At 32.4% G+C, this 21,460-nt stretch overlaps 1 protein-coding gene across 2 annotated transcripts in view; it reads left to right on the plus strand.

Moving 5' to 3' along the window:
- Gs2 (glutamine synthetase 2) overlaps positions 1-21,460 on the plus strand; it is a 78,981-nt gene that overhangs the window by 30,655 nt on the left and 26,866 nt on the right. For both annotated transcript variants that reach the window (XM_072532228.1, XM_072532229.1), the window contains exons 3-4: positions 6,312-6,748; positions 14,640-14,839. In XM_072532228.1, the coding sequence (XP_072388329.1) occupies positions 6,312-6,748; positions 14,640-14,839 (637 nt within the window). The remainder of the gene's footprint in view (positions 1-6,311; positions 6,749-14,639; positions 14,840-21,460) is intronic.

Raw genomic sequence — 21,460 nt, forward strand, 5'->3', positions numbered from 1 at the left:
TATTTCCAGGTCATTCTAATAATTTCTAATACTTTTAATGATCCAATTTGAAGTCTTTTTGTTATTATGAAATTCCATAGGACTGATACGGGAATTTCCATAATTTAGTTTTTATCTTTTATAAACGACCTACAAATAACGTATTTAGTAGTACTTTCGATAACCGTAAGGACCCCCTTTGGTTCCTGCGCAAGTTTTATCGTCGCTAACCTCAAATGTTTCTCTTGCAAGTCGGTTTCTTTCGGGCGGTGGTAAGAAGGAGCGTAATCGGGTTGATATCGGTCATCAGTCAACCAACTAAATTGCATAATCCATTTACATTTGAACTCTCTATCGCTTTTTATTAGGTCGCAAGGTCTAAGCTTTTTGTTGAATTGGAATTATTTTTAATTTTGTCTTTTAGTTTTTCTGTGATAATGTTTCTTTTAATTTTTCGCTTCGTTTACGTAACCACCGTAAAGTGGTCGGTTTGTAGGACTCTCTGAAACCACAAAAATAGAATCTTAGTACCTAGAAATTTCTTATATTTTAATTTTGTAACGTAGGTTTGGATTCCAGATACATAAGAATAATGTCCGCGTGTTTTACCAATTAACCAAACATTAAAATGTTATGTTTGTTTGTATTAATTGCGCAAACAATTCGATTATCAGCGCCTCTATCGGGCAACAAACCTTTTTATTGACACTTAAAACGAAGAGATTGTCTCTAAAAGCGATAACCTTCTATGAGCGACTATATTTCTTGATAATACTAAATCAGGTTCTGGGAAAATCTTTAGAATTGGTGTTGGAAGAGGGATATTTGAATTATTAGAGGGTAAGAAGAGAATTGGAAGAAAATAGGTACGAAATGACAAGAAAGAGATTGAATTCATGATTTAGTCCACTAATTTTATTTTTGGACCTTTTACTCGTACTTACACAAGGTAACACCCCTAATCATGACTGGACGTTTCCAACATGTCCGAAGCTTCATAACAGTTCCACTTGCCTTCTACAAACTCAAAATGGTATTTTTCCGGCCAACTTAGGCTAAATCTGGATTAATTGGAGAACACAGCTCGCCTCCAATTATGTTCAAGCAAACTGAAGTGAATTAAAGAAGATAAACTGTTGCCTGTGCGGCAGAGAACGTGGATTTTAAGCCATGTTTTTCACTTCACAACTCTTTGTTTTACGCTTTTATTTCTACAACTGAAGCAACAGCAGATTGGAGACAGCCTCATATTCATTATAAAAACTAAAAATTGATCGTCGATTGCTAGATCAACGACCAGATCTCCATCTATATTACAACTTTCATGGTAAATTTGATGTTCCCTTTTTAAAAAAAGTTATTCCACATCATTTATATCCATTAGGAACATATTCAATGATTCCAATTCATATGGTTATGTTAGAAACATATCATCTACTTATCATCTAACAATCTAACTTATCATAATGTGGGATATAATAACTTTTTTTTATTTTTTGTAGTATCTATTTACAAATATTGTAAAAATACTCATCTATTTTAAAAGTTCTGAAAATTTCCCTTTTGTAATAAACAATATGAATCATAATACTGAAAATCATTCCGTTTTCAAAGAATTTATGCGTGTACGGTGTAAATATCTCAAACAAAGCAGTCACGTGAAAGACACGGAATTCCCACGACTACTTTCAATTTTCGTCCAGTTGGCGATCGTGCCAATTTGGATAGCTACCAAAACTCAAGACCATGAAATTAAGAGTGAATGGGTCTAGGACACATGTCAATTAGTCAGGAAATTGAATGTTTGCTGTTTTTATTAGTACAGCATGTGCAAATACGAGGTGGATGAAGAAAGTAATGGTAGAAGCGCAATTTTTCAGCTTAAAAATACTTGAACAATTAAATTTATTTGAGGAGATGGCATTCAAAAAAGGATTTGTCACAACTAGAAAAATGTTCAGAAAATCAAAAAAACTATTTCTTTATTTTCCATATTTGTGGTTATGACAAATTTTTTTCTAATGATAGATTGGTAGTTGTGAACACTAAAAATAAATATAAAAGTAAAATATTATGTGTTTATTTTATAAAAAAAACGGGTGTGGCAGTCCAGTGGGACTGCCGGTAGAAGTTATACTTCTATACACGCGTTCGTCGTAACAAATTTATATGGGAGTCAATCTGCACAATCATTACATATGTAATGCTATAGGTAAGAGAGAGTAGAAAGCGAAAAAGAATTAGGTATACAGGTACATATATGGTGCATCGTTTGATGTATATAAACATTTGACCTGTAACAGGAGTATAATAAGTAAATGAAGGATTGAATCAATATTTTGAAAATATATATTTTTATTTTCATATATGTATAAAAGGACTTGAATACAAAAAAATTTTTTTACACATACTCTGCAGTAAAATTCATTGTTAATTTTGTTATTAATATAAAAATACAATACAATATACTACCACATAATTCAACAAAATAATACAATACAAATTAAAATGCAATATTCATAAGTATTTAAAAATGACAATATACGTAACAAACTTACGCATATGTTTAATTTACCATGATAAAAATATTAATAAAAAAAATCGGTTGCCTGTAAAGTCGGTTTTACGGGCGAAGATTTTACGTGACAACGTCTTTTTCTCGGTAGAATATTTATTGATATGAATATTATTAAATTGCACAATAGGAACAAGGAATTGAATGAAAATAAGAATTGCACAAATTTTAACTATAGAAATATATTTTGTTTACTAAAACATTGTAATGTAATCAATTGTAATTAATTACGATTGATTGCAGAGTGATTTAAACTAATAATTTACTTAACACTATCAACATTTGTCAATAGTATGACATAACCTATAAACTCAGTTTCTCAACTTTTGTGTCAATCTAACAATTAATCAATCAATCATAGTTTACGATAATGAAATATTAGTGTACAATTATTTACCTTTATTGTTGTAGTTGTTGTAAATAACGAATCTAAGCACTCCACATTTTCAGTACAGACACAGCTGACGATACTTTAACCACACGTGTGAACTTGTATTATGACGCTTTCTCGGTTTTCCAACGCCAAGAACGCTCGAGAAAGATAGAGCCACAAGCACGCACCGATTCAACGCGCCTAATTCTCTAGTGCTGCGCGCGCAGCGGACCGATCATGTTTGAGTGGGAGAGAGACGCAAGGCATTCGCCGGTCCGGCGGGCCTCTCTCTCGTTCGGTGACTCATCGTAACAGACGTGAGCGGGCGTTATACTTTTTCATGAGTGACTCCGAGCCACAACCTAATTTAAGACGTTGTCACGTCAAAAAATATTGTTTGGTGATACAACTCTCAATTTATCTGACATTGACAAATACAATATTTAATTGTAGTTTGTTGTGTATAGAAGTACACATTTGAACTTTCTTGAGATATTTACAAGTTTTAATTTATAATTTAATATGCCTAACGAGGCTTGTTACTCCCGTGCAAATTTTCGATTCACTCCCGTGCAAATTTCCAAAGTCGAACGTACGTATAGAAGTATAACTTCAAAAACCAACAACTCGAATTATGTTGTAAATTTTTAGTTTATTTTAAAATTTAGCATTTTTGTGTATATTACATATATTTAATAAAATTAACGTGGGGTTTTTAAATATTTCAAAAATAAAAAAGGAAATTCATATTGGGATTCGAACTCAGATGCACCAGCGTATGAACCAAACACGTAAAATATTTGCCATATAGACATGACACAAACTTATTTCAAAATTGACAGTTCTCGGTCATACAGTGATTTATTGAGATTATTATTTTGAAATACAAAAGACTACAATAATTATGAACATTTATTAAATAATACAAAACATATCACATCAATAATAATATTAATAAATATTACATTATATATATATATATATATATATATATATATATATATATATATATATATATTATAGAATATATATAATAATAAATATATATACAAAAGGAACTATTTTATTCTCGAGAGAGCAAGAGAGAGAAAATATATCTTTTGTCTCTCTGTTACTCATTATCTTACATATGTAATGATTTCACCGATCCACTCCCGTACAAATTTCCAACGTGGAGCGCGCGTATAGAAGTATAACTTCAAAAATAGGTTTATTCAATTGACTACACGCGCTTGATCGACGAAACGCTTTTGAATATACTCTATGAGGACTAATCCTCTTTTGATTGATCATGTAGCTAGGTATAGGTCAAAAAATGAACTTACAAAACAATAAATTTGATATAAACAGCAATACCTTTATAACTTATGACTATAAAATCAAAAGTTAAATGTATAAAATTCAAAACTCAAACGTGCATCCCAACATCTTCCTCTAGACAGTCACAGTTTTCTTCATCATGGTCAACTTCTTCTGTTCCAGGGACGTTGTTAGAAACGATACAAAGATATCAATATAGTGTTTGATCGTCCTTGCATTCTTCCATTCTTTCTCAAAGATGTGCATGAAAAACTTATCAACATCTTTCTTTTAACTTTGATCAAATGAAAGGCAGATATCAAGCACAGTTTATTAAATTAAATTTAAATCTTGCCCAAGTTTTTTCGCTTCCTAGAGCATCTTCAGGGACATTTCGTCAATTTTGGCCTATCCAAGAATCTGTTGAGAATGTCGTAAACATAAAATTGTACATTACACTACACGACACAAGGACAAACAGTTTAAAATTTTAAAAAAAAATTTAAAAAACGGCGAAGCTACATAATGGTTGCCATCAGGAGAGAGAATTCTCTCGTTCTCGTTTTGATCAAACTTTTATTTACTAACATGTGGGGTTCAAAATGAGTTTTCAAATGACACCAAAATCTCAACATGTTGTTTATTGTGACAAATCCTTTTTTGAACGCCACCTCCTCATTTCTTAACTTTCCCACATTTCCCATATAATAAAATTCATTTGTTTTATAATGATATGTTAAAATTATGGCATCATCAATATATTTTTTAAATGGCATGCGATATATTTAGCATGTGATACATTATTTTTGAAAGTGTTACTGAGTATGAACACAAAATGGATATTTCTTTCCCTGGGAATTAGTATAAAATAACTTTCAAAACTCAACGGTTGCATTTTGAAACGGTGGAGCAAATAGCTTCTCGTGGATATGTACTATTTCTGTTTTCCATGTATTTGAGAAACATGCTCGTTGTGCTGCAATATGAGTTCTTTCAATTAGCCTGCAGCTCATTGATCAACGCTTCACAGGTTACATGTTTTTCTAAAAAGTTGTTTATTTTAATTTATTACTATAACATGTGATTCTCAACCGAAAAAAACTGATTCACTTACTATTCTGGTGCATATTGGTGTATATGCGTATTGTAATTTTGAATTGCCATTTTATTGCTCTCAAGTAAATCACTAGTTTTCGTTTTTCAACGAGGTCTGCTTTTTCCCGGAGAAAATAAAACAGGATTTTTTTTTTCTTTTTCGTATATTGTATACTGTTTATCTCGCCAATTTAAGTGCAACTACTACTCTTAAAAACAAATTTAAAATATTATCAATATTTTTATTTAAAATTAAAAAAAAAAACAAAAATAAGAAGTTCCTAATTATAAATATTTTGCTATGTAATAAAGTTGGCAAATAAATAATATTAATAATAAATATAGCCCAATATAATTAAACTCAATCCTGTATGCAAATTTTTTGAAAAATATGAGGTACCTTAGGAATGAAAACTTTTTTTTAATAGACGCTTTCGTCTACTTATCCCCAAATTTTCATCGTTGATTTTTTTTTTAAAGATGATGATTTGTAGCGGTTCAACAAATAATGAACTATTACGAATTAATAGTAATTAAATTAACACGAACTATTCCTTCGATAGCTCTGGCAAGATAAATGAACTTTAACTCATAGGTGCAAATAATTATTAAAATTTAAATGGTTGCACTAAACAATCAAAAAACAATTTAAAGGATGAGGTAAAACTAGGTGAATAACTTACCGCTAATTACCATGATTTTTACTACTTTACGAAACAACGAACAAAACGAATTCAATATGAATGCCTCGGTCACTGGCGGGTTGCGTCTTTTCTTCTCAACGACTTACGCTCTTCTGTCTTTAGCGAGATGTATTCCCGAGCCTCAGCGGTACTTATGGGATATAGGAATAGAGGGAGGACAAATGTATTGATTAGTTCACACAACCATATTTGAATTTAAACCTATTGTATTTTTGTTTTATTTTACTGTTATATCTCTCCTATTGTTATATCTCTCCAGATGTTATTATTTAATTTTTCTTTCCAGAACTACCAGTATGGAACTTTGACGGAAGTTCGACAAATCAAGCAAAAGGACACAACTCCGACGTCTTCCTGTGCCCAGTAGCTATGTACAAAGATCCATTCCTCAGAGGAAACAATAAATTAGTCTTATGTGATACATACAAGTACGATAGAACCCCCACGGAAACTAATCATAGAGTAACATGCCTGCAGGCCATGAGCGCAGCAAAAGAAGAAAAACCGTGGTTCGGAATCGAACAGGAATACACATTGTTAGATATGGACTTGCGCCCTCTTGGCTGGCCCAAGCACGGTTTTCCAGGACCTCAAGGACCCTACTACTGTGGTGTTGGAGCTAACAAAGTGTACGCCCGTGATATCGTCGAGGCACACTATAGGTGCTGTTTATATGCTGGTGTCACAATTTCCGGAACCAACGCTGAGGTTATGCCTGCACAGGTAAGATCCAAATTTATGTTTGTAGTTGTTTTTCTAATAAATTCTTTAGATATCATTTATTAGCTGTTAAATATGACGTTATCATTTTCGCACAGAGTTTCCTTATTGTCTAGATAGTAAAGAATGTTAATTATACAATAATAAAAATGTATTGTTGAGAGGAAAATCCTCAGAAGAATCTTTGGGCCTTATCACCACATTATTAGCAACCAATACCGAATGAAAACAAATGCTGAGGTCAAGCAGATGTATAGAGCGAGCGATATAGTCCAAGAGATTAAATCCCAACGTCTTAGATGGCTGGCCATGTCCATAGACTCCCTAATAACCGCCTTGCCAAATTAATATGGGAGGAAGCCCCCACAGGAAGAAGACCCTTAGGACGTCCACGAATGCGATGGAGAGACAATATTATGGTCAGATCTAAGAACAATGGGGCTGCCCACTGACCCAACTATTATGGACGACCGTTCAAGATGGAAGCAAGTTGTGCCAAAACCAAAACCCACCCCGGGTTGTAGTGCTACGAGAAGAAGAAAAAGAAAAATGTATTGTTAAGTTATGTGTGCAGAGGTACTCAAGAAACAATAGCAGCAACAATAAAAAATGAATTGCATTAAGGAATTTTCATGTTAAAATTTAAATACAAAACAAGCTGCGGCATAATATAAAAAGTGTGTTGATGTAAAAGTTAATGAAAAATCAGCACTTCCTACATTGTAGTTGTGTTCTTAAAGTTATTAAAATGTATGAAATTCTTCTTCTTCTTCAAGTGCCCTCTTCGCTACGGAGTTTGGCAATTTCGTATCTTTGAAGCTGTTGCTCTAAATAATTGGTTAGATGTGCACTGGAACCATCTCTTAAATTGCGCAGCCAAGATATACGTCGTCTCCTCACGCTTCGTTTGCCCTGAATCTTTCCTTGAATAGGAGCAATGGAGAAATCGTTACTTTTTCCCTCTCATCACATGACCAAGATATTCCAACTTTCTTCTCTTGATGGTGATCAACAGCTCCCATTCTTTGTTCATTCTTCGAAGAACTACACTACTTGATATTTTGTCTGTCCAAGGTATTTTCAAAATTCTTCTGTATATCCACATTTCGAAGGCCTCTAGTTTATCGGTATTGCTCTTGTTTAAAGTTTAAAAAAATATATATGAAATACATCATTTAAACTCTCAGCAATTAGCTCTTTTTATAATTTTGTCTAAACGGAAATTGTCACCATACAGATTTCATTGGTTCTCCACCGAACACGTTTTTGGATCTCCTAAGTTTCGTCAGATGGCACTACAGCTCTCTATGAGCTTTCAACTAATCCAAAACATCCTTCCCTATCGAGACTCTTCCAATACTTACTTTAGGACCAATAAGCTTAGATCATTTTCTTCTTATTTTCTCAACATGCTTGTTTAGCATAGTTATTACTACTAGATGATTAGGTCTGTACATCTGAATCACGTGAAATACCGATCTCAGATAAATTATTTTTATAGTTTTGACGATGGTATACCAAAATATCTATGGAGTTTAAAGGATTCGTAGTAGCTCTTCATCTCGTTTCGCTATTGTCGATATTTCTATACTTAAAGTGAGTTACTAACATAAAATATGTATTTTATTGTCTTTAGGATACTTCTTGCCATTAGTTGAGAAGCTAGGCCAAAGTAGCAGTGGTTAGACACCCTAAATTTACTCTTTTTAACATATGGAAGTTGCTTTACTGCGTTCTTTTAATTTACGCAAGATCACTATTTTGTATATCGTACCAATAAAGTTTATTCTTGGCTTATGAGAACTTTATCCAACTCTAGCGTGACCAGTGTGTACCTTTAAATGATTTTGAGAGATTCCGTTAAGCTCATACTTTACATTTGCCTTGTCGTATTGTCTTTACGTTTGACTTTTTTTCATTACTTTACACTTTAATTCTATAAATTTTTTTGGTGATGGATAACAACCGGATATAATTGTGATCTATTAGTACAACTTCTTCAGGGAAGATCCTGTACCTTTCTATCGCATTCCTTGTATAGCAATTAGGTCTACACTAAATACGATTAAAATTAATTTAATTAAAAATTAAATTAAAAATAAAATTTTTTCCGAATATACGAGAATAACAATGTCATCTGCATACAACATTATAGTTCAATATTTCTGTCTACAGGGGTCCCGTATCAGCCTTTACCTTTGAAGTAATACTTTATATCAGACAGAAACATTGAGAATAAAAGAGGACTTCTCCTTAGAGTTTAGAGATTCTCATTGTACGAAAAATGGCAATGTATAAGAGTCATTAGTTCGGACACGTGTAGTGGCATTCGCGTAAAAGTTTTGCAATAAACCAACAACACGTGAACTAGCTCCACAGGTATACAATGAATGCCAGAGTAAAGAGTGGTTAACTTTATCAAATGCGCATTTAAACGAATATGGCAAAAACATTAACTTTTTGTTGAGTGAAAGCTGAGTTATATTTGGAAAAGCTCCGTAGAATGCCTATTTTGCATTTGTTTTTCATGAAATTTGTTATAACTCTGGTTCTAACAATCGGATCAGAGCTAACCAAACGCCATTTTGTTAATTTTTTCAAAAGGAACAATTTTCGTCTTAGTAAAATTAATAAGTATCTCTAATAGTTAAGGAGATACAATCATTTAAACAATTAAAATGATAATAACAAATGATCTGACGGGTTTTTAGCCTGGTACCTTCGAAAAATCGATTCTACGTACCAAAAAAACATAAAAAAACGTCAAGGTACTAACGGGACGTAAAAGCGCATACTTAATCCCTCCTCCCTCTGACTCCTTGACTATCTCATGTGCTAGAATAATAAAACATCTACGTTTTACACGTATACCCTTGCATCCGCCAATTTTTTTTGTTTACGTGACTCTCCTATTATAATTATCTCTTAAAACAATAACAAAAATATTTACAAAAATGTACTGTAGGAAGTATACGTGTAAATCTCATAATTTATTTTTAAATGACTCACATCCAAAATGTTTCGTGGGAAATTCCGTCGTTTTATGTTTTTTAAGTTTTATTTTCTAGCAGAAAGGTATTATATAGAACACACGTGCCATTTTTAGAGGTCAATAGCATGTGTATTTGCTGATAAAAATTGTAGAAATGTTTTATCAAAATTGGATTTTATGTTTTTTATAAACTACAAAGTTTTGTACAAAGTACGAACTTTTATCAAGAAAGAACGTTAACCCTTTAATTTTGAAAACGACAATATAATAATGTGTAAAGTACTTAAATTAAATAAAATAAATTAAACAAAAGTAAGTCTTGCAACAAATAAAATCTACAATTATAACTTATACTAGATTTGTACCAATTATATAATTAAATTTAAAAAATTGAAAAATAAAAAAAGTAAAGGTCACTTTATATAATACATTGTGATTTCCCAATTTATAATCGTTTCATGTTATATAATTTTATGATATTTACGGAATTATTCGTACCATGCGGTTTTTTCTTAAAATTTAAATGATCGACAAAAATGTATCTGTTTTTAAGTAGACCTTTATCTGTTCTTCAATTATGTGAGCCTTTTTACCACGACGCACTAATATATTATCTTTGGTAGATTTTCTACTGGTTTCATTCCTACATCCTCAGCAGATCTGAAAACAACTACTTAATTTTACTGATTTATGTCGAAACAGAAAATGTATTATTGGTAGCTAATGCAAAATCGACACCAGAGTCCTTTTGATGATATAATAATACTTTGATTGCAAACCTTGAGGTCTCTATACCTGTATAGTCCTATTTCCAAATATATTAGTATCCCTAACCTTGATATAAGCTGACTGATCCTTGATTAATACTCCTCATATGGTAAATTTTCTTCCCCTTGCCATCATCTTAATTGTGGTTCTTGTACCAATGTTACAAATAATGTAGAAGCAACTACTCTATTAAAAACTTCCAAAATATCTTTAATTATATCATATCACTTATTTGATGCTAAAAAAACCATGGCGCTTTTAGATCTGTAGCATGGAAACGTAATTTCAATCCAGATATATGCTTTGTCACAACAGTACCCCAACTGGCCCTCTTAGCCTAACTGAAAGTTCTTTCTAATTTCCCAAATAGGGAGCACTGTCCAAAACACCAAAAATTTTATATTATCTCTTGTTTGATGCCACAGACCGTGGCATTTTTAGATCATATTTGGTAATTTCAATCCAGATATATGCTTTTTCACAACAGCTATCTCCAACTGCCCCTCTCATCCTAACGTAAAGTCCTTTCTGATTTACCAAATAGCGAGCACTACCTGATATGCAGATCTTCTATTTCCTTGCATATGTCCATAGAAGAGCCACCTGCCTTTTGCCTATATTTCATAATCTTAAGGATTTCTGCTGTCAACTAAGATTATCTTTTTTTTAAAGATTTGAGATTTTTTTCCAACGCAGATAATGCCTTGTTGAATTCTTTACGATTTATGTTCAACAGATAAGTTCTCGTTTATTGTAAATTTCGTTATCGCATGTGTTGTCCTGTTTGAGCCTACTTGTATCTTAGCAAACCAATAGTGCAATTATTATGGAAATATCAGTGAAATACATACATTGTACAGCAATTATGATTTGAAAAAGTTCATGTAAAAAATCATTAAAAATCGTTGCACTGACAACAATATAAGATAGACTTAACTTTTCAATTTCATTATACCTATTTATACTAGTCCAAAAGGAATTTTTAATAGACACATAGAATGAAGATAAAAACTAAGAATGAAGCTAAACTAAAACAAGAGAAAAATATAAGAAATAATAACAAAAAATAGACTATTAATAATAGGCTATTTCTGTGATGCATTATTATCATCATTTATTTTCCATCATTGTCTATTATTAATACTTTCAAGTGATAAATATTTCTAAATCTTTTCCAAAATATTTTTACATCATAGGCAAGTAATATAGTTTTTTGTTCCATTTACGTATATATCGCAATTTACAGATAGTACGTACGTGATTTTGAGGTCACTGGTCGTGGTCATTTTCATAAAACGTAAACAAAGATAAGAAAATATAAGCCAAACTTATCAAACGGGTGATAACCGGTTTTCTGTCGGAACAGATCTTTGTATAAAAATTAATTTTTTATTAAATAATTTATGAATATGTTATAATTTGGACCAATATGCTACATCCTTGTGACGTAACTATTTTTTGAGATTAGGTCCATGTTTGTTTTGAATGAAGTGATTATAGAATGTTTATGTTTATATCTTTAAATATTTCAAATTATTTATTAATTTCTTTTTATTTTCTATGAACAATAAGGCAAAAATATAGCGAAAAATCACATATTCACATATTTACATATAAGTTCAAGACTTTATTATTGGAGTAATTCGCCTCAATGTAAACATGTCGAAAGTATCGATTCGTTTCTTATCTGCCTATTTCTTCGTCCAAGATTCTACAACGAAAGTGAAATGCGAAATATGAGTCTCCTGACAAGCATCAGTTTTGCGCTTTTAATCGCGTTTTCATTTCCATACTATTTGAGTTTGGCGATGACAGTTTTGCCCATGAAAATTCTTCTTCACAATTACCGCTGTTAGTGTTTTTTTTTTCACCTATTAAATCTTTTACGACCTCAATTCCTTTAACTAGCCAGCGCTAGCCCAATACCTTTATTTTTATCTACTAATTACCATCATTTTACTCTTTGATCTGTTTATTTATGAACCCGCGTCATTGCTTAGTTCGTTCACCTTTGAGATTAATTAGTCATTTCTTCTGTGTTACCTAGGAAGGCGTCAACATCCGCATAGTGTAGGTTCGATATTTTTCCCCTCCAATTCATATTTCTCTATGGCAGTTAGGTATTCGTGACTTTGCGAATGATCCATTGCTCGTATAAATTAAACAGAATGGGTAAAAAAAAATGCAGCCTTATGGTATTTCTTTATGTATCCAGAGTCATTCCCTGAAGCTATTTTCTACTTTTATTTTGGCTTGTGTAGATGTGTGTTAATTGCCAATAAGAGGACGAGATGATAAGTTACTCTATCTTTATTAATATGCTTGAAAGTCTGTTCTACTTTACTTGATCAAATGCCTTTTGATAGTCGATAAAACATATGTTCTCGTAAGCCTTGTATAGTTGTAAATCCTGTTTGTTTTTGAGGTATTTCTGGATAAATTTAGGTTGGAGTCTATCGTGAATTATAATATAGTAGTGACCTTTTTTTATGGATTGGTACGAAGATGAATATAACGCTCTCGGTTGGCCAAACTTATCATTTCCAGACCTTATTAAATAAGATGTTGAGGAGACATGTTATATGTGTATCGGCTACTATTATTACAGCTACAATCCCGTCTATTCGTGTAGATATTTTAGGTCTTAGTTTACGCGCTTAGAATTTCGGGTTCTTGATGTTCTGCTATTGAAAATCTGTGCGGATGATGTTCTGGCTGATCACTAAAAAGGGACTGGCAGTATTTTGTTCCATCTGTTGAGGATCTTTGCCTTATTTGTTAGTATTTGTCCTTGTTTACCTTCAATCGAAGTGTCCGTGGTTTGAAGTCTCCAGTTATTTGTATGGGTCTCATCATTGCATTACTGTACCGACCAAAAAGTTTTGACTGTATAAATGAGTCTTTTGTACCATACGCTATCGTACTTGCTGACATCTAGGAATATTGGCCTGCATATGGTCTAAAGCCAAACTGCGCCTTGTGATCTTTAGTATTGGTTTGTTTCCTCTTTTAGTCTTTAGTTTATTACTCTTTGTCGCTATTATGTTTATTAGAAAAATTTTTGGTTAGATACAGTTTGGGTATCATAATCATATGAGCTTATTTTCATCGGGATTAGGAGTTTCTGAAGTGGGATAAATCGGGATGTTGTTTATAATTAGTGTGATGTATACTGTTACCTTCCTTGGTAGGTTCTTCAGTGCTCTATTTGTTATTTCATCCGGTCCTGGTGATTTCTTTACAGAAGTTTTTCATATGAACTCTTAGACTTCCTATGAATATATATATGATAAATATCTATATGTCAGGGATCAGTTATTATTTATTTGTGGCTCTCTTCTATCTCTTCGACAAAATCTTTGCTTTATATTCATGGTAGTTTAGTATACAATCTCTTTCTAAATGTATTTCTCTGTTTTATTTTCTTTCCCTTTTCTCTTACAATGTACTGTTATATTCTAAGACTTCGTTTATTTGGATGCAGCTGGTCGATGTACTCTTCCCATTTATTGCTTCTATATTCCATAAGTCTTTGTTCTACTTCACAATTTAACCTATTAGTTATTCGTTTATCTTCTTGATTTCTGGTTTTGTTTACTTTCCTTTTTATCCTATTTTTTTCTCAAGAGATTTAATATATCCTTAATCATATCTTTAAAATACAGCATCTGCGTTTTTAGTTCTTCTCTGGTGGCTATTTTTGGTACGTTTTCGGTATTTTCAATTAATATTCTTCTGAAGATGGCTCAATTTGTATGTCTCTTATGGCGCACCTGGGTACTGTTTGCTTGCCTTTCTTCTATTTCTACAAGGATTGGATTCTGATCTCCTCTTCCTTCGTTTATCGTTAAGATATTTATGTCCTATATAGCCATACTGATAGAGTGAATCATCTGTATTTATTTGTCACCTCAGCAGTTCATCCATAATATGTCCAAAACCTCTGTGGGCTCTTTGGGATAGTTAGTTGGTAATCTATTTTTAGATGGAACCTCGTTGTTATTGTATAGACCTTCACAGTAGTTCTGATACGTTTTTAGAATTTATCAATATTAGTTTATGAATTATGTCAACTAGTAGCATAGTAATAGAATATTATTTTGAGTTTCATTTAAAACGTTCTTTTTGTTTTAGTGGGAATACCAAGTAGGACCTTGTGAAGGTATTTCAATTGGTGATGAATTGTGGGTCTCTAGGTATATCTTACAGCGAGTAGCCGAAGATTACGGTGTAATCGTAACTTTCGATCCCAAACCGATGGAAGGTGACTGGAATGGAGCTGGAGCTCACACGAACTTCTCAACCCAGATTATGAGAGAACCAAATGGCATTGGGTAAGTACTTTAATGCTTATTTGATTGTCTATATTCGATAATAACAAAATAGTGCTTTTTCCATCACGTAAAAATCGTCTTAAAAAATTAAAATTAATTGGGGTGGTCGTCAAATACAGTTGTTATATTTCAATAAAACTTAAATCCCCGTGCAAAATATGATTGGGGAATAATAAAGAAAGGATTAATACATTTTTATTTGTCATCTTTGAGTTTTTCTTTATAAAAACTTGTTTAAATGATTCTGAAATTGTTTATTTACACATAATTTTATTACCTAATTAAACAGGTTTGAGTATATTATTGTTGAGACTAATTATTTAATTAAATTTAACATTACATGATGTAAAGGTCATTTTTTGTTTTGTAAACAATTTGGGACTCCCACATACCAAGATTTTTTTATATCATATATTAAAAGTACTTCTTTATACACCGTAAAACGTTTCAAATAATAGCCGTATTATATATTACATAATTCTAAAAATGTATTACTAATAGTTAGATACACCATGTTACATTTTATGAGAAAGGCGTATTTGAAATTTAAAATCTCTGCCATCTTACGTTTTTCTGTTAACCCATTTAGGTAGGTACAGCTGTTTCTGTTGACTGATCTTGTTCTGACTCTTTTTGCATCTTGTGCCTGCAAATTTTATGCTTATTTTAATACTACCTTCTTGTAAACCTGTTTCTGAGGTTTTTGGTCTAGTTTTAAAAGATTTTTTATTTAATCTGTTGCGATATAGTCGCTTTCTTTGAAATACAGCATGCCATATCATTGAAATACAGCATCTGTATTTTACTTTTCGTGAATTACACTGTTCAAATTGTTATTCTTAATATTTTTATATCTGGGATATTTCATCTGAACGTTGCTCCTTCGTTTAGGTCCTCAGGGAATAAAATTTTTGTGTTGATCACGTAATGCATGCATCCATCTACATATTATAATATTGTATATAACATATATTCAATGTCCTTATCTCTATAAAAACCGTTAGCTATCATTAGTTAATTGTTTTGTTATATTGCCATTCGTTCATTCCCGTTGTCATTCACATTCAGTTCGTATCGGACCACTATACTATCATTAATTTATCGGTTTAATAAGGTCTCCTAGTATTTTCCCATTTTTTTCAATTTCTGTAATTCAATTGCACAAAAACTCTTTAACTGCAAGAGCTTCATCGTCATATTATAGTCCCCAAATGGTTACTGACTTCTGATGCATATTGAAGTTAAGCTGAATTATATTCTCATTCGTATTTTACAGACACTCCCTTTTTTACTCTTTGATATTGTAAAACTCCACTTTATATATGTATATAGTTGAAACAACAACAAGTCGGAAGACTTCTCTTCGATGGCGAATTAAGCGGACTGGAAACGCAAGCATACTGGAAGATATTGAGTGATGTTGGGAATATCCTTTTATTTCATCAATACATCTAAAGTTTACCCTTGAAAAACGGATTGTTGAAATATAAGTTCCGTGCTAACATTGTCGAATAGCTTGTCGAAATGTCGAAACACGTGTAGAAAAATCGTCGGGCTCGAAGACATGCAATCGTCTACTTTCATTTCATAGTTGTTTATCAATTTTGTGCTATCTTCTTGTTTCTTCGCCTCAATTAAATCACCAATCCTCGTCTGAATACCTCTATATTTTGATACATTTATATTTTTATTTACAATGCGACGTGACGTTTCTGATTCTATTTAGTGACCTTCATATATTGTGGAGTAATTAATAATCTGTGAGTATGTCTTCTGTGACAGAATACTTCGGCCATATAATTAGAGGACCTAAATACCATCTACTTCGCCTTATAATACAAGGAAAAGTGCAAGGAAAGAGGTGGATAGGTCGAAAGAAACTTTCATGGCTGCGTAATATTAGACAATGGTGTGGTTCCAGAGTAGAAGAATTATTTCGCACAGCAGCCGACAGAGAAAGGTTTCAGGAAATTGTAAACATGATGACGGCCAACGTCTGAATACGGACACGGCACCCAAAGAAGAAGAAGAAGACTATTTCTTCTGTTATAACCCAGCCATTAGCAGACAAAGTTTCTCTCCAAAGCTAAAAATGACCTTTATTGAGAGTTGTTTCAATTGAAGCCGCGGAACTCAAAACTCATCTTTTGATTACGGTGAATGCTTTGGCTGACGTAGGTCACTCTCTTGTTTCTTCTTTTTAATATTAAAAACCACTTTCTTTATGATGTTCGGACCAACACTTCCTCTTATTGGAAATATTATTTGATCAGCCCCATTTATTAGTAATCAACGTGAGTGTGAGCAGAGCGAGCCCAAACCCAGACTATGTACTCTTCTATAGAAAATACGAAGTCTAGGTTGAAATTCTTGTTCAAGTTAGCTTAAGGATTATGTTGTTTATTAAGAAAATTTTTTTGTGTCTTTTCTGCACTTTTTAAATCTAAGAATGCGGTCCAATTGTAGTTCTAAGTATTTTGGTTCTATATAGTTCTCTAAGAGTTTCCCTCACAGTGTTATTATTAACTTTTTCTGATACTTTTTCTAAAAGGTTATTGCTGTAGAATTCGGCTATCTGTTAAAGCGGCCACCAATTTACTTTCTACTTTTGTAAATCTGGATTTAGTGAATCTATAAAGGATAACCTATCTTCGACTAAAAAGTCAACTAAGAGAAAACCACTAACTGTTGAAGAAACGCATGCAAATTAAGAAGGAACTTACGTGGACTTTATTTAAATAAATAGATCTCAGGCTTTAATAGTAAAAGTTAAAAATCTTACAAAATTAAATAAAAAATATTCTAAATATATTTCACAAATTAAACTTTTCTTGGAAGAATACCTAGTAAAAATTGTTAAGTGCCTGGTACAAAACAGGTAATCCTATGTCAAACTAGAGCGAAAGAAGAGCTAATGGAGAATCTTCCATTGGCCAACCTCCTTTATGCCGACGACCTGGTCATCACCGCGCAAGGAAGAACTTTTGAACAAGTGAAAAGTAAACTAGAGTAAGCCCTAGAGACTATGCATAATGCATAACTTCTACAGATGAAATTTACTTAAACTGAACCCAGCTAAGATGCAAGTAAGTTCCCTTTATCTTAACACTGACCAAGCAAAAGGGTGGCTCCAAGTCCGATGGGATGGTGTAATTCTCGAATATACGGAGAAACCAATCTACTTGAGTATCACGCTAAAAAGCTCGCTGACATATATACACCACAAGTAAACATGACATAAAGTGGCAACCAGAAACAACATCCTCAAAAAACTCGCCAATAGCAGGTGAGGGGCCAGTCCGACCGTTTTGAGAACGGCTGCCGGCAGCTCTGCTATTATGCGGCAAACTACTCCTGCTCGGTTTAGTCCAGATCTAACCACGCCAGAAGAGTTTATGTAATCCTAAATAAAACAAGCAGACTAACAGGCTGTATGAACCAAGCTACATATAGCCGTCGGTTTTGCTAGCAGAAGAGCTCACGAATTTATGACTACGCAGATAATTAATGAACGCCTCCTTTCCTATATAGCAGAACGCAAATTTAAAAGAGTAAGATCTTATAACAGATTGAAGGATGTGATCATGTTTTCAATGTGGCGCTATACAGAACATGTAATATTATACTGACTTGCCCAAACTGCCCTAGTGCCTGCGAACTCGATGACTTATGGCAACAAGCAGGAAGTGTGTGCTGGGCCGAAAATTTTGAAATTCCGTCAACGAAAAAGTAAGTCTTGGAACAAGCAAAATCATACATCAGGGCTAATCAGCAGTGAAAAAATAATACGTTGTAAATGCCAATATTTATAAGACATTCAAACTAAAGAAAGAAGAAAAGATAGAACAAAATATTCAAATCAGTAGTCAATTTTTTATAACAACTGTATCTACTGAACTAAAAAATTCTGAAAATACCATTGGCTAATAGATCCGAGAACGCACGTTGAAGATGGTTTAATAGTATTGGTAGATTTCAGCCAAAAACTGGCAAGAAGGAACATGCAGATGTCTTTTAAAATAGTTTATACAAATGATAGAATTATTTCCAAAACACTGTTGTCAAGAATGCGACAGGAAAGTGCAAAATGGGAAAAATATTAACGTTTGTTATTTCCAACGTCAATGCCCCTCAACGGCACTGATAATATCCTATACCTTTTCCATAAAAATATCTTCTTAAATAAAAACTTCGTTTCATTTTATTCTGATATTTCCTTACCTTATTGTTTTACTACACATATTTTAATATTAAATTATGCTTATCTAAAGTGTACTTAAATAGTATTAAAATGCATTCTCAAATTATCATTGGTTACACAAATAATTTTAGATAAACAATAAAACACTTGTAAACTAAAATCAATTCAAACAACAGCGTCTTGATAAGATAATAATCAGCTGTTTCGCAAACAAGGAAAGTTAAATGTCATATTTGTGTTGTCAATAAAATCACGTTTATTGTAGATGATTCGCACGATCTCCCTCAGCATTATTCCACTGACTACATCGTACTTTTGTGTTAATATGACTAATTTTACGGAACAAAGTTGAATGTTACATAGTCGGTAAGGTTTACCTTGAGACCATTAGCGACATTTATTATTATGCCGGAGATAGCGGCTTCATTTTAGACCAGGAAAAGACGGTATTTTTTGGAAACTGTGCTGATTTTTCTTGCACAATTTTATTTTACTACGTACACAATATTTCTTTTAGTAACAATCGGGCAGTAATCTATTGATTTCTAACCTTGAAATTAGTTGAAATTTCTTTACTTTACATCCACGAATAGTATTTTACATACCGAGCTGGAAAGTACTTTTTTAGATCCGAGGATCAAGGTAAACTTATCGAGCTAAGCTACAGACGCGAGGCTGGAATGAGTTCCACCAATGTACGTACTGATATTATTTTATGTATAATAATGTGTCATTAATAATTAAGCTTCAGATAAGACCATTTGTGTTAGTTTTCATTGGAATTTGAAAAGGTATTTTGATATTTAAATAAAAGATCGTGACATTTGTAGTTAAAGAAAGTGACAATGACTTGAAAATAAGTCTAATTAGTGAGAAAAATAGAGCAAGCAAATAGTCACTTTTTAACGGTTTTTATAAAGTTTAAAATCCATAGAGCACTAACTGATTTTGAATAACGTACGTTGAGAAGTATGTATAATAAATTAGTGTTGACTTGGTATTTACTTACATCTTGAACAAATTACTTTTAGAAATCGATAAACGAAACGTTTTTGACTATTTTTAGACAACATATTATATTAGCCTATAATTGTCCAGTACTTGATGAGTTCTCCACGTACTCTTTACCTACAGTGTTAAATTTCCTTCGCCCTATTTTTTAACTGTAGAACTAGAAATAAAAAGGAAGTATAAGACGTTCTTTAATAAAAACTTAAGTTCCTATAACCAACTTTACTACTTCATTCAAACTATTCTCTATTATCCAGCTCTTGTATATTAATGCATATCAAAAAAATAATATTTGCGAACATTTTTCACTTCATTTGTTTGAAAACAATTTTTAGTGAGAGAAAGTTTCTGTGGACTAAGATTACCTTGTCTCCCTCCTCTTTCTAGATAAACTCTTTCTGTTTTAGGGCTTTTTTGATTTTTATATGAAAGATAAGCTTGTCTGTAAATAATACAAAATGAAAGTGGTATATCTTGTGTCTATTCTGACCTCATCCATGGTTAGATTCGATCATATCAAAAGCACTTTGATAGTCTAAGAAGATCATGTCTTGTGGGACTTTGGATTCTGTCAATTTCTTGGTATGTACGGAACCTTATTTAAGGATTTCTCCCGGATATTTTACTTTTGTTGCTATTATTATATCTTATGATATTTCGCATTACCTTTAATATCTAGGTGTTATTAGATATTGCATTATGGCTTGTCTCCCTTTTAACGGATGGAACATTAACATCGAAAACCAAACTTAATGTATCATCTATAATGGAGCTATTAACAGTATGCACTAACAACACCTGTTTTCAATTAGACAACGATTTTTATATACAAAATTTTGGATAAGCCAGGGGCTCTTTATTATCTCCATATATTTATATATATGATGTGTTCTCCATTTGGCCTCATTGACCAAAAGCACTGAATGCATTTCAATCAAATTTACCATGCAAATAAACAACTCACTTTTTTTTCTGGATATGTTCAGTCAGCATATGTCAATAATAAGAATATACCAACAATAATAAGTTAATTGGTCAGAGAGACAAGCCACACATACTTTTACTTAAAATATGGCTATTTGCCTATAAATCCATGGCCAAGAATGTCAACTGTCAAAGAGGTTCATCTAATATTCTACGAAACATCAAAACAAATGTAAAATGTAATTATCATTACATTCAATTGTGGTTTAATCCCATATAAAACAATTATTTCTGTATCCTTTGTTTTTAAATATATACCAAGGCTGTCGTCTAACTGGCAAGATGAACAACACTGGTCTGGTAATGTAAAACGATCGTTAAATGGAAGTTTCGACAGAAATAAAAGGGCTCGTGTTGTTTGACTTTGGATATTTCTTTCGCGATTCTCTGTCTTCTGTATTTGTCCAAAACCAACTTATTATTCA

This window comes from Diabrotica undecimpunctata, chromosome 5, assembly GCF_040954645.1.
Source record: "Diabrotica undecimpunctata isolate CICGRU chromosome 5, icDiaUnde3, whole genome shotgun sequence".
In the NCBI taxonomy this organism is placed as follows: domain Eukaryota; kingdom Metazoa; phylum Arthropoda; class Insecta; order Coleoptera; family Chrysomelidae; genus Diabrotica; species Diabrotica undecimpunctata.